The sequence below is a fragment of the Triturus cristatus genome, chromosome 4_2 (genome assembly GCF_964204655.1).
Source record: "Triturus cristatus chromosome 4_2, aTriCri1.1, whole genome shotgun sequence".
Lineage (NCBI taxonomy): Eukaryota > Metazoa > Chordata > Amphibia > Caudata > Salamandridae > Triturus > Triturus cristatus.
In genome coordinates this window covers 252,417,076-252,429,846 of record NC_140586.1, presented here as the reverse complement: position 1 = coordinate 252,429,846, position 12,771 = coordinate 252,417,076, and the positions used below count along the sequence as shown (strand labels likewise).

General features: G+C 43.1%; 1 protein-coding gene across 1 annotated transcript in view; it reads right to left on the bottom strand.

The window, feature by feature from the left end:
* The window catches only part of FAM234B (family with sequence similarity 234 member B), a 276,924-nt gene that overhangs the window by 116,255 nt on the left and 147,898 nt on the right, over nucleotides 1–12,771 (bottom strand). The window contains exon 6 of the mRNA XM_085601440.1: nucleotides 7,202–7,349. Within this exon, the coding sequence (XP_085457566.1) occupies nucleotides 7,202–7,349 (148 nt within the window). The remainder of the gene's footprint in view (nucleotides 1–7,201; nucleotides 7,350–12,771) is intronic.

The window sequence follows — 12,771 nt, the reverse complement described above, 5'->3', positions numbered from 1 at the left end:
GAGCCATCGATCTGATCGGGGTGTGTGAAAAGATGACCATAGTTAACACTCACGAGGCTCTTTTCTACCGCATTAATCCATGGAATTAAGCCGACATTCTCACTATTCAGACAGTCCATAATAATCTCACGGGACAAGGAAGCTGCCGGGTTTTTCCAGACCCTTAACCAGAACAATGCGGGTCTGGCTCTTATAAAATCCTCAACATAGTGTAGTTTTAATTCGTTATGGCATACGGTGGTTGGTGCACTAATGACTCCCCCCAAGATTTTCCGACAAAATCTATTCTCTTCTCTCTGTAATTCGGAACAGTTCGAGAACCCCCAGACTTCAGCACCGTATGTACCAGTTGGGAGGCATTGGGTCCGGTAAATTTGTAATAAACTGGAAACCACGTCCGCCTGGCGCGGTTGACGGAGAGAGGTAACAGAGTTAATCGATTTGGAGAGTTTATTTCTCCCCATTGCAACGTGGGGTTGCCACGAGCCGCTATTGGAAAATAGCAGACCCAAATATGGGAAAGTGCAAGTGCTTTTTAAGGAATTTTGACCTATCACAATCTTTGGGATTTTATAATTTTTAGGGCCGCAGGTCATTATAAAGGATTTACTAAAATTCGTGCACAAACCTAAGTCAGACATGTAATCAACAAATCCCGATATTAAAATACGCAGGGCATTCGGAGTGCGGCCCATGAGTACCGCATCATCCGCGTAGAGTAGCGCCGGGATTGGTTTCTTATTAATGATAGGGACGTCTTTTGTCAAGTTACATAAAGAATGGGTTAATTCATTGATGTATAATATAAAAAGCAAGGGGGCCAGAACGTAGCCCTGTCTCACCCCCTTGCCTATTAAAATTTCGTTTGAGACCTCGCCTTCATTATTTATTCGGACGCGGGCCTTCAGGTTGCGATGGAGGTTGGCCAAAAAGTGGACTAGTGGTTCGTCTAAACCGTAGTTTAAAAGAATGGACCATAAGCGAGAACGGTTAACAAAATCAAATGCTGAGCTTAGGTCCATAAACCCAAAATACAGAGGGGATTGTTTGGCTCTTGTGTATTTAGCCATTATAAGGTTGAGGTTCAGACATTGTTCCACCGTGCCAAGTTTGCTCCTAAAGCCTAGCTGGCAACGGTGGATAATAGAATTATCATCTGCCCATGTGCTAATTCTATCAAATAGGACCCTACCAAGGACCTTCAGGGTATTATCGATCAATGATATTGGTCGATAACACCCCGGGTCCAACCTATTTCCCTTTTTGAAAATAGGTACGATGGTACTACTGGACCATGTCGAGGGGATAGATTTCTTACTCAGATTGTTAAAAAGGTTACAGAGTAAGGGGGCCCAGAAGCTTGTGTTGGATTTAATCTGGTCAATAGACAAGCCATCCGGGCCTGGTGCCTTGTTACCAGCACTATTTGCAATGGCTTCCTCTACCTCCTCTAATGTTATGACTATGGTACTGTCGGGGAAATTATCCTCGGTGTGATCTCCAACTTCCGCATAAAGTTTTGAGAAGTGGGTGACCCATGAGTCTCCTGTGATGTTGCAATTGATCGGGGTGATGTTACTTCCCAGGGCTCTCAAGTTCTTTACATCTCTCCAAAACCCAGTTGAATCTTTTAAGGCAGCGGATTTCGTGAGATTATCCCAGTGACTTATTAAAAGCTCCTCAGTTCTAACTTTTAGTGCATGTTTATATTTGGAGCGTAGTGAACTGACAAGGGACACATCTCGGGGTTTAACTGCCAAGGCCTTTCTAAGTTCTCTATTGGCCCTCGAACAATTAGTGTCGAACCATCTTTGGTTGGTTACATTATGTTCTTTTGACGGTCTGGATATTGCCCTTTTTATAACTTATGCATAAATCACAGAAAGACTTAATTATATCGGGGCCACCAAATGCTAAACATTTAGAGATCAACAGAGGATTATTCCTAATCACAGTAGATAGGATCTCTTGGTTGTCGATCCCTCTCCAGACAATCCTGAGCCCGTCTGTGGAGACAGTAATATTTTGGGCTCCTGTCTCATGTGGGCCTATAGGTTTTTTAATAGATTTAAGTTGGATTACTATGGGCAGATGATCGCTATATGAGCTACTAACAACCTCGGAACTAAGTAACACTTCGCTAAGGAGGGAAGAGGTAAACATATAATCAATCGTAGTTGAACTACCACGGCCAATGTAAGTAGGGGCCGGCTCAATTCCCTCAGGGGATCCACAATAGCTCATTACATCGTCTAAATCCCTGCTATGTAATAAATCCAATAATTCAGCACCTCGTCTACAAGGCGGGGATGTGAATGTGGGCATTAAAATCTCCGCCGACACAAATGCCATCAAATTGGCCAAACTTTTCTCCATTCGCAACTTCATCAATAAAATTGAACAATTCCAAGAAGATAGGATTTGGATGGTTAATAAAATCATTATTATAAAAGTTTATGAGACAAATTCTTAACCTTGCAACATATTTCACGGCTATCAGATGTTTACTGACCACATGTAAAGGTTCAATTTTCACGTCCTTATAGATTTTTGCCCAGATGGATAGACCACCACTTGGTCGCCCCGAAACGGAGGGCAAAGCAGTAAGATTATGACAGAAAAAACCCTCCAATAATTGGGCGCATATGCACCACGTTTCCTGCAACATTACCACATCAAAGTTACTTATCCAGGTAACCCATTCTTTAATTTTCATCTTACTTGAAAGCCCAGCAATATTCCAACTAATGACACTAAGAGTATCAGTTAGTGGAATAGTGGTGGGAGAAGGAAGGGCAATGGAAGAGTCGGGGCGTGCTACATAGGGTGGAATTAATCCATCTGGACAGGACTTATGAGTATTTATAGATTTTGCCATTTCCAAAGGCATTGTGCTAATAACCTTATCAAGTGTAATAGTAGATGTTAATAGTGGTCAATCTGGGCTTCCTAATTCGGATAGAGCAGAAAATCTGTTGGATAAAGGAATGGTATTAGAGGCCGTTTGAAATATTCTGTGTGGGGGCCTGTAAAAGTGGCCCAATGGGTGAAGAGTTATGGCAGTAGATGTACTGGCATAGGTGTTATGTGTGTCTAAAAAGAATCTTACAGAGCTCGGGTGTCGGAAGTTGATCACTATACAGTCCCCACTAATATTTTTGTGTTGTGGGCCCACCCAGCTTACCCGACGGGTTGATAAATCTCATTTGATATGTTCCATCTTGCCCCTTAATGCAAACTACAATCAAAAGATATGGAACATGGGACAGATCTTGTGTTTTCACTTATAGATTAATCAAACCTTCTGGTTTTGCACTTATGAAAGTGAAAGGTCAATTGGCTAGAAGATAAAAATTGCAAGATATTAACGCAAAACAGATGTTTTCCTAATCCTATAGATCCAATAAAACCAATTCATGGAAAAATACTGTGTGCCAAAATTTGGCAAGTTATCCATTTATGGGTCAATTTACGCCATTCTTTTGATTCTGAAATTTGAACAAAAACTAATTTAATTCACAATCACTGCTCATATATTTAAGCAAGGAACTTTTAAATCTAGTAACCAAACTCTGATCTGCAATTCTATGTCAGAACAGAGGTGATGATTATGCTTTACTTTCTTCTTTATGAAAACTTGTATATCATTAGCTAAAAAACATGTCAGTCTCTGCAAATATTTTCCTAAAGCAGGGACAGCCGCCCCACACACAATACTAATGGCCACTACCTCAGATGCCCAAGTGAAGGAGGGGCCTCAGAGCATATGACTGGGTAGTGCCATGCATTAAAACAACTCCGAGTTAGAATTTTAAATCCCATGGCTGGCCTTGACAATTTGCCTGACCCGAAGGCTATTGCTATGGGCTGGGTCGGTTATCAAGAGAGCTGGCCTTACTTGCAAGCTAGATAATGCAGTATTGCTAGTTTATTTGAAGATCGCTGCTGGTCAGGTCTCGGAAAGCTAAGAGGTGGAAGAATCACAAACCCCACTCAGTTCATAAGTGGGTACATGATGCGAATGGAGGATTTAAGTTTTTGCAAAAACTGGGATTTTAACAAGTGGTGTATTTGAGACATTTCAGAACATAAAGCTGGAAAAAAGTCTGGTAGCAGACTGCAATTCTTGCAGAATAAAGAGCTATTCACGATTTTGAGAAAAAGCCTCGTTTTAAGAATTCATCCCCTGTTTTTGTGGACTGATTAAGCTGTTTTTTTACTCTTTGCACTGGGACACTGATAACCACGCCCCAGTGCTTTGGCTCCTAAAACATGTCGAAATTGGCTAAATCCTAATTGGTATATTTAACTTTTCTATAAAGTTATAGAATATGGTGCCCTAAAATGCACACATGGCATGGAAAGGTGAATGTTACATACCATAGCACTACTGTGCCACCCACTAGTAGGACAAAACAAACAAGACTCCAGGCCTACCTCTATAGCCTGGCTGCTGCAGTTCATGCAACCAGAGCTATCACAATAAACCCTTTTGAAAGGAGAAAAATCTACCTTTCAAATATGAAAAAGTCCTCCCCTAAGTAGACCTTGTAGCCCAAAAGGTAGAGTTTATGGTATCTAAAAGAAGCACTGTTATAGATTTGAAGTTGAAGTATCCTTACAATGACTAGCCCCCAAAAGCTATTATCACTGTTGGAAGGATCGCTAGGCCAAAAAGAAACACTGAGAAGCAAGATTTAATATTAAAACTTTTATCTCTAGCTAGGGACCAAGGACTGTTTTTAATATTTACTAAAGCCAAACTCAATGGTGAAGTTGGAGTTTTAATAAATATAAAGGACCCGAGATTTTTGGAAAGAAAACGTTGTCCTGAAAGAAGCTCCTGGAGGATAATTTGCAATAGCCTCCGTCACCCAGCTGGCAAATGGCCCCTGTTGAGGTGCGAAAACTGCTCCCTGCGCAGAGAAAATGGCCTGGGAGTGGGGAGGTATTTTGTTCCTCTGGCAGGAAGACCAGTTGAGCAGTGCCCTGAAACTTAATTCACTTCAAAGAGGCCTCCCCTGTCATACACATGTATCTCACCGGTTTGGAGTGGCCAAGAAGAAGGGGACTGCTCATTATCCTAGCCACACTTCTGGGTGGGCACGCAGGCCCTGCACATGGGGAGAATGGTTTCTCCCTCTTGCTCCATCTGAGATTGAATGGGTGAGAGGCACCCAGGGACTGAATGCAGTAGGGCACACAGGAATGATATTATTTAATGTTGACAGGCACACTCTACAAGCCTTTCCCTACTTAGCTCCACATGTGTACGGCCCCTAAAGACCAGTCAACATGAATCAGTTCTTTAAAGATAAGGGCACGTGCCACAGCTCAGAGTGGATTAACTGATGCACAGGAAAGCTTGTGAACCAAGGAAATCTTAACACAGCAAGATCCTGTAGGTGAGGGGAATGGCTATCAGGTGCTCATTTTAGAATATCCGGTAGGGGCAGGTAGGCCGGGAGCGAGAACACCCACATAGAAATAACTAAGCAGCTCCGCACTAGGAGTTTTAATAATTTAGGGGACGTAAAAACATAATCACTCTTTCTGGACTCGTGGCATTTCAGATCAATCCCAATTATTCAGATGCACAACAAATTCAAACTGCATGAACAGGTAAGAGATCTGGGAATTCTGTACACCCTTCCAGTACAGTGCTACACTAGCAAGTGTGCTTCCCAAGCCCTAAAACCCGAAAGACCAACACTCGTCACTATCTGCCTCGACTACAGCAGCGTCCTCTATGCCGGCACCTTCACCCAGCTCCTCAGAGGAGTCCAGATCATACAGCACGCTGCAGTCAGACATATCCTGGACCTCCCCAAATGAACCCACACCGCCTCTCACCTGAGAGACCTCCAATGTCTCCCCATCCAGAAAAGATGCCAATTCAAGATCCCAATGCATGCCTACAAAGCCCTCCATGACCTAGGACCTGCCTACATCAACCATCGACTCAACTTCCACTAACCCTCAAGACACTTGCGCTCCTCTTCACTAGCCCTTACACAACCCCACATCCTTCACAGCCGCAGCGGTAGCTACTCCTTCTCCTACATTACTTCCAAGACCTGGAATGACCTTCTCATCCAGCTCTGTACAGCTCCTTCGCTGGCAGACTTCAAAAAGAGACTCGAGACCTGGCTCTTCGATGGCGACACTGCGCCCAGATACCCCTAAGGGTGACAGTTTTGCACTTTACAAATGCTGTTTGATTAATGCATAGTTAAAAAGAACAAACCCGCAATTATTCAACGCTTCGGAGCGAGGCCTAAAACACTACAGCTACTCAGTAGAACAACATTTTAATAAAGGTCTCTAATCTTAAAAATTATAACTTTTAGAGGTGAAGTTTACTTTTTAATTATTAAAACTGGGGAAATGTGTCATACAAAACAATCAAAGTTTAGCAATGACTGCCCATAGGGTTGAAGCTCCTCTAATATGCTGCAAACAGAAAAACCGAATGTCCACTACTTGCTTCCTTTCCATTTGGTTCTAGAGTCAATATTTAAAAAAATCATTTGCTAGAGATTTTTAATGGATATATGTGGGTACAAGTCAAATTGAGGCCTTTGCCCATACCAGCAAGTAGGTCTCCATAACCCTTCCTACACAACTCACATGAAAGATCACCTTATCTATTATAACTTAAAAATTTCTCCTAAGATGTATTACTGTAAGCATCTCTCTTGGAAAAGTGAGAGCAAATCCAAGACGGTTGAGGGCTTCATAGATAGTCCTTGTATTGTACCATCATATAGTGTTTCATCCCACTATGTGGGGCTTGCAAGACCATTTTTGGACGGATAGTGAGCTATATTGTAGAGGAGTGTGTCATTGCCAGAGTGTTTTATTTGCTGCAATTGGAACTGGGAAATGTTTTGGTGTTGTGCATGAATCCTAGTCTGAACCAAACAGTTTTTTGAAAGGTCATGTCAATGTAGCGACTAAAATATTACCAGCTATTTTGGTTGAGAAGGTAAATGTATTATATATCAATTCACAACTTCTGAAGGGAACACCCCTGAACCACCTCATGGGGGAGAAAAGTTTAGTTTGAAAAATCAAAGGAGCTTAATGGTACCAATACTTTCTGGTTTTGAATTGAAAGGATAATGTAGCCACTACACCATCATCATCATCATCATCATCATCACACCTGGCGAAATAGCTCACACATTTGGTTTCTTACCTAATCCAAACAATACATAGTATGCACCCCGGCTAGTAACATAGATTTGTGGTCCAACCAATTTGCCATCACCCAAAACGCTGTATTTCACCAGGCCACCAAGAGTCTTTCCGGTTCCGCCCGAGACCAACAGGAAGCTGAGATCTGGCTAAAAGAGAATAGAAAATAAGAAAATTGAAAAAAGTCAGTCTTTGATCTCCAAGGTGCACAATGTTTGAGGCACTACATTCAACAGGAAAATAAATAATTGGAGCATCCGCGTGAAAAGGATAACACTAGGAAATCACACATCTTTTCTCATATCTACAGTAGCTCAAGAGAATATAAACACACAGGTCCTTCTTCATAGGAGAAGCCACAATGGTAGATTTTCCTGCATGCACCAATTTGTTCTAGGAATATGTCCAAAGACACCTATTCGGCAAACATAGAATGACACATTTACAGAAAACAGGACAAAATAGGTAGGAAATCATGCTCAACAGTTACATCAGTGCTTTCATTCCAACATCTTCTGTATAACTGTTGGCCTCTTGTAGGAATCCTGCATCCAGGGAAGAAAACTGCAACCTGTTCCCTACGATTTAGAAACCCGAGAAGGAACCACTGTGGACCCAATTAAATGGACCTCATAAAATGATCACATAATGGATTCTGTAATTTAAGTCTTTCAACTATCTGTACAAAGTTTCAAGCCTTGCCTCTTCTGCTGACTGCTCCATGCTTAAGTATATGAAATGTTTTCTAGTGGGTGTGTTACGCCTAGTTGGGTCTTCCACCCCAATCACATGCATTGGGAAAGCCAATAGGTCTCCGCTTTTTGATGTATTGGCTTTCCCACATTGTTTTGCTGATGCTGCAAAAACAAGTGATGGAAGGAATGTTTGAATTAAAACTCAGCCATTGGCATTCCATTCATCACTTCTTTGTATTTTCATTGCATTGGGTATGCCCAAATATGGGTGATCTGCTCTTTGTGCCTATGGAAACAAATTGTACCCAACTGAAGAGGTCCAATTAGGCCCAAACGTTTTTTGGGTTGCTTGAGTTTTACGGTTCATCGAGGATGTGGCTTGGCTATTCTGGGAGGTCCATTGGAGCAGGATAAAGGCTGGTTTGCATGGGGCATGGTCTAACTTGATGTGGAATAGTTGACAAAAAAACAGTGGCCTGGGATAAAGCCTGAGTAATTGCCAGTGGCTGAGATGAATTAAAAAATTCCCCAAATCACTTTTTTTGTGCAATTTCACTGTGATTCCCTATGTGCGACTAGTATTCCAAGAATTGAGTCCCATGCTCACTGTACCACTGGAACTATGATTACTTTTTGACGATGCATCAGACAAGAAAAAACAGAAATGTACGCACTATTCTGTAGTCTGACCATGAGTGAGGACAAATGAGTGCATGTGTCACCACGCAGCTTGAACTAAAAAAGTACTTTAAAGCCTGCGAGGAGTAGTGGAGCAATGCGGAACGGGTGTGAGAAGCAACAGGCAGTGGGAGTAGCAGACAAGCTTGAGGCAGAGCGGTGGAGGGATAAATAAAAACAAAATAAAAAATAAAAAAGCAGGTGTGAGCGTTGGTCCCTCCTGAATGGATGGAGGAGGGAGAAACATGGAGCCCGTAGCGTGGGGAAGCAGCATACAAGGAAGAAAGCGGGGAAGCAACAGATGAGCCTGGGGGAAGAGAAAGCAACAGAGCGAACATGGGCAGATATTTAAGGGAGGGGAGAACACAAGAGACAGATCAAATAAACACACACACTCGCGTTGAGTGCGGAGTGAGAAAGAAAAAAGTAGTTCTCTAAATGCGAGTAGAGGGTAGATACAAGCAATCCAGTCAAAAGGATGGTAAAGAAACTATGCTCCACAGGAGGGACAAACACACAAAGAGGAAGAAAAGCCAGGGAATAAGAAGTGAGCAAATGATTGACGATAAAGCCGAAATTTGTATGCAATAGGCTGTCGCTAAGCCCCCTGTAAGTTCTTGGTATGGTCACAAGGCACACAGTTTTGCTCACAGGATACTTTTGAAGTCTTGCCTTTAAGAAAAAGCAGACCATGCAAACCTTACAAGAGCCCACACAACCCTTTCACAGTTCAAGAGGAAATGGTGGTGGCAGAGGCATGGAAACTACCCAGTACCATGGTCATGTTTTCTCTTCTCTGCAGCAGTTGCCATGAAGTCACTTTGATTTCCCCCTCCCATAGTCTTGTGCAAACAGTAGTGACAGAATCTCTTTTGTCCTGCCTGGCTGGCAGGCTATAACTTAAAACCGGTGGGTGTTGCAGATTGTTCAACAATGTTACACCCTTCCTTTCCCATTCACTTCCCCTTGTATTGCACCCGTTTCTGTTCAGGCTTCAACAAATCATGCCTTCATCCTTGAGCAAGAAGTTTGGTCGTTCCTTGCTAAAGATGTCACACAGAGTTTTGAAGGTAGAGAATGGCAGGTGGTGCTACTGCCGTTATTTTGTTGGTGCCCAAAAACAGATGGAGAACACAGGTAGGTTCTGGACCTTTGACTTCTGAACACCTTTCTTCACAAGGACAAATTCAAGATGTTGACTTTGGTCCAGTATATTATAGCCTGAATCTAGAGTACTGAATGGTGTCCTAGGACTTGCATGACACATACTTTTATGTGCATGCCCTACAGTTCCACAGAAGATTCATGCAGTTCTTGATAGGATGGGAGCATTTTTAGTTTGCTGCTATACCCTTCAGCTGTACCTATGCCCCTTTGGCGTTTACAAAGGTGATGGCAGCGGACATGACCCTTTTTCGTAGGTCGGGGATAAATGTACCTCAACGACTGCATGCGAAAGGCAGGCTCCCCCCAGATGGTCACCCTTCTGTCCTACCTAGATTTATTTCCACAGAGAGACAAACATTTCACCTGGAGATTGTGCAGAGGATTCCCTTCTTAGGAGCCATCCTGCACATAGTGGCATTCAAGGCATTTCCATCCCTGCACAGAGTCTGAGACATTCAGGTTATGACCCAGATGTTTCAGGCTCATTTGTGTTCAGGCACGGACAGTTCTGACGCTTCTTGGTCTCATGCATTCTGCTGGTCTTAAATGCTCCTTGCCACGTGTAGGCCTTACAGTGGAATCTCCATCTGAAAGTACAGCAGTGGAGGGCCTTATGGACAGAATCCTTATTTTGGAGTAGGGAGCCTGGGATCTTCAGTGGGGGCTATTGGACATCAATCTGACCTCCGGAAGACCACTGTTCCAACTCCACACAAAGCTTACAGTAGTGACGGATGCACTGTCTCCGGATTGGGGTAGTCATCTCGAAGAGGTGCGGAGCAGGAGCCCTTTATCCCCAGTAGAGGAGAGGCAATACATCAACCCGCTGAAGCCTTCTGCTATTTGAATGGCTCTGAAGGCCTTCTTCCCATTCATCATGGGTAAGCTAGCTCAGGTCTAAATCAACAACACGACCACCATGTGGTACTGCAAAGAAGTAGGGTGGTGCTGGGTCACGGAAGCTGTAATACGACACACTGATTCACTGGAAATAGCGCAACTTTTAAAGAACCTATATAATGGAAAATCATTTGGTGGGTTCACTGAACATAAGGGTGGATGAGTTCAGAAGATGTCAGCCTTGGTTGAATGTTTTCGCCACCGCCATGAATGCAGTGCAATGATTACTGCGAACTGGAGTTAGTAAAGAGGTTCACAGTGAGATGCATTCCATTTGCAGTATGAGGCACGCCTCCTACGTGCCTTCTCACCTCGGTCTCGAGTTCTGAAGAAGATCATGAGAGACAAAGCTCAGGATTTCTTGACAATTCTGGAATAAGACAAGAGAGTAATGTATCCGAACAGTTGAGTCAAACCATTTTTGCCTCCTTAATCTGATACCCCTTCAGGAGGAACTCCTGTTTCCGCAAAGGTTACAAGCCATCAAGATGGTATTTCTCATTGGAATTACTTCAGCAAACTATACCTTTTCCCGGATAAATTAATGAAGTGAACTCGCACTTCCTTTTTGCCTAAAGCCCTTTTATGTGAGACAGTTCATCATTTTCACTGCTTTTTTTGTTCCACCTCACCCCTCTAAGGAAAAGAAGTCCACTGACTGGACCCAAAAGGGTTCTTAGCTTTTACACTGCGCACACTAAAGAGCTCAGGATGGATGACCAGCCTAGTGGATAGGTGGTCCAGAAGTGAATTAGATTTAGGTGGATCATCCTGTGCATTAAAACATGCTATGTCTGAAGCAGAAAAGAGCCCATCCCTCCAGGGCCATGAAGGCGCTGCTGAGAGGTGTTCCGGTGTTGAACATTTCACACTCAGCTACAAGGGTGTCTAGACACATTATGACAAGGCTTTATTGTCAGAACAAAGTCTACAGGAAAGGCTATTCTGCCTGCACGGTCCTGCAGCACATCCAGCATAAATCTAGTCATCTCCACCTTTTGGGAGGTACTGCTTTGGAATCTATTCAAAGGTGAAGAATCTGCAGCTAGAAATAGCTTTCAGAAGAACAAGCTGCTTACCTTTGGTAACAGTTTGTCTGGTAGAAACTAACCGCAGATTCCTCACCACCCTCCCTCTTCCCCATTCTGTTAAGTAGATTTTTAGGGCTCTAAAAGGGTCTTGAGTTAGATTTCACACACTGCCATTCTTTCAATTTGATCAAATTTGTCACAGTTGATCCTCATCGGAGGGCACAGAAGAGTTCAACTGGCATAATCATGCTGGGGTGGTGCCTGTATTTGTGCGGTCACGTCTGGAGACAGAGCAAGGTCATCAAAGAGTACGAAGGTACCACTTGCTGGTGCACAGGCACTACTGCTACCAAAATAGTGCCAGACCCGGTCTGACACCTGGGGAAAATTGAAAACGCAAGTAATCTCACCAAACCAATCTATTCAATAGTGTATTAGCTGCACACAGTACACTTCAGCAATATGAATAGGCAAACACTGCTGTGTATTTCCCAGGCCATGCTGCAGACAGAGCACATTCCGCTAAAGCAGGTGACAGGATGCACGTTGAGCCTCTATACTTACATAGAAGTGTTCACCATTGTCAGAAATTGGGTCTCTTGTTGGCTAGGGTATGCTCCTAAGATAGGCAGAACCCACCACTCTAGTCAGGGTAAGAGAGTTGCACACCAAAGATAACCCCTGCTCACCCCCTTGGTAGCTTGGCAGAGCAGTCGGGCTTATCCAAGAGGCAATGTGTAGTGTTTTTGCAACACACACACACACACACCAGTGACACACTAGGCACACAACAAAAAGAGACTCGACGCAAGGTTATATACAAATATAATTGTATTATAAAACACATAGAACAGTTAGGTGAATCACTTTGCCTACTAGGCAATAGTCATAACATCACATGTATCATCAATCCCTTCTCGTCATATGTAAACCACATTAGACCACAAATCACAAACCAACATTCAAGTTGCCACTAGGCAATGGTCATGAGAATACAAAGCTCCCAAAGCACTAGAGTAAACACTTGTACCTGCACAGGTTATTCTAACAATTTAAAAACAGCAATTAATTGGAATTATCATCAAGCTCGTGCACATCAC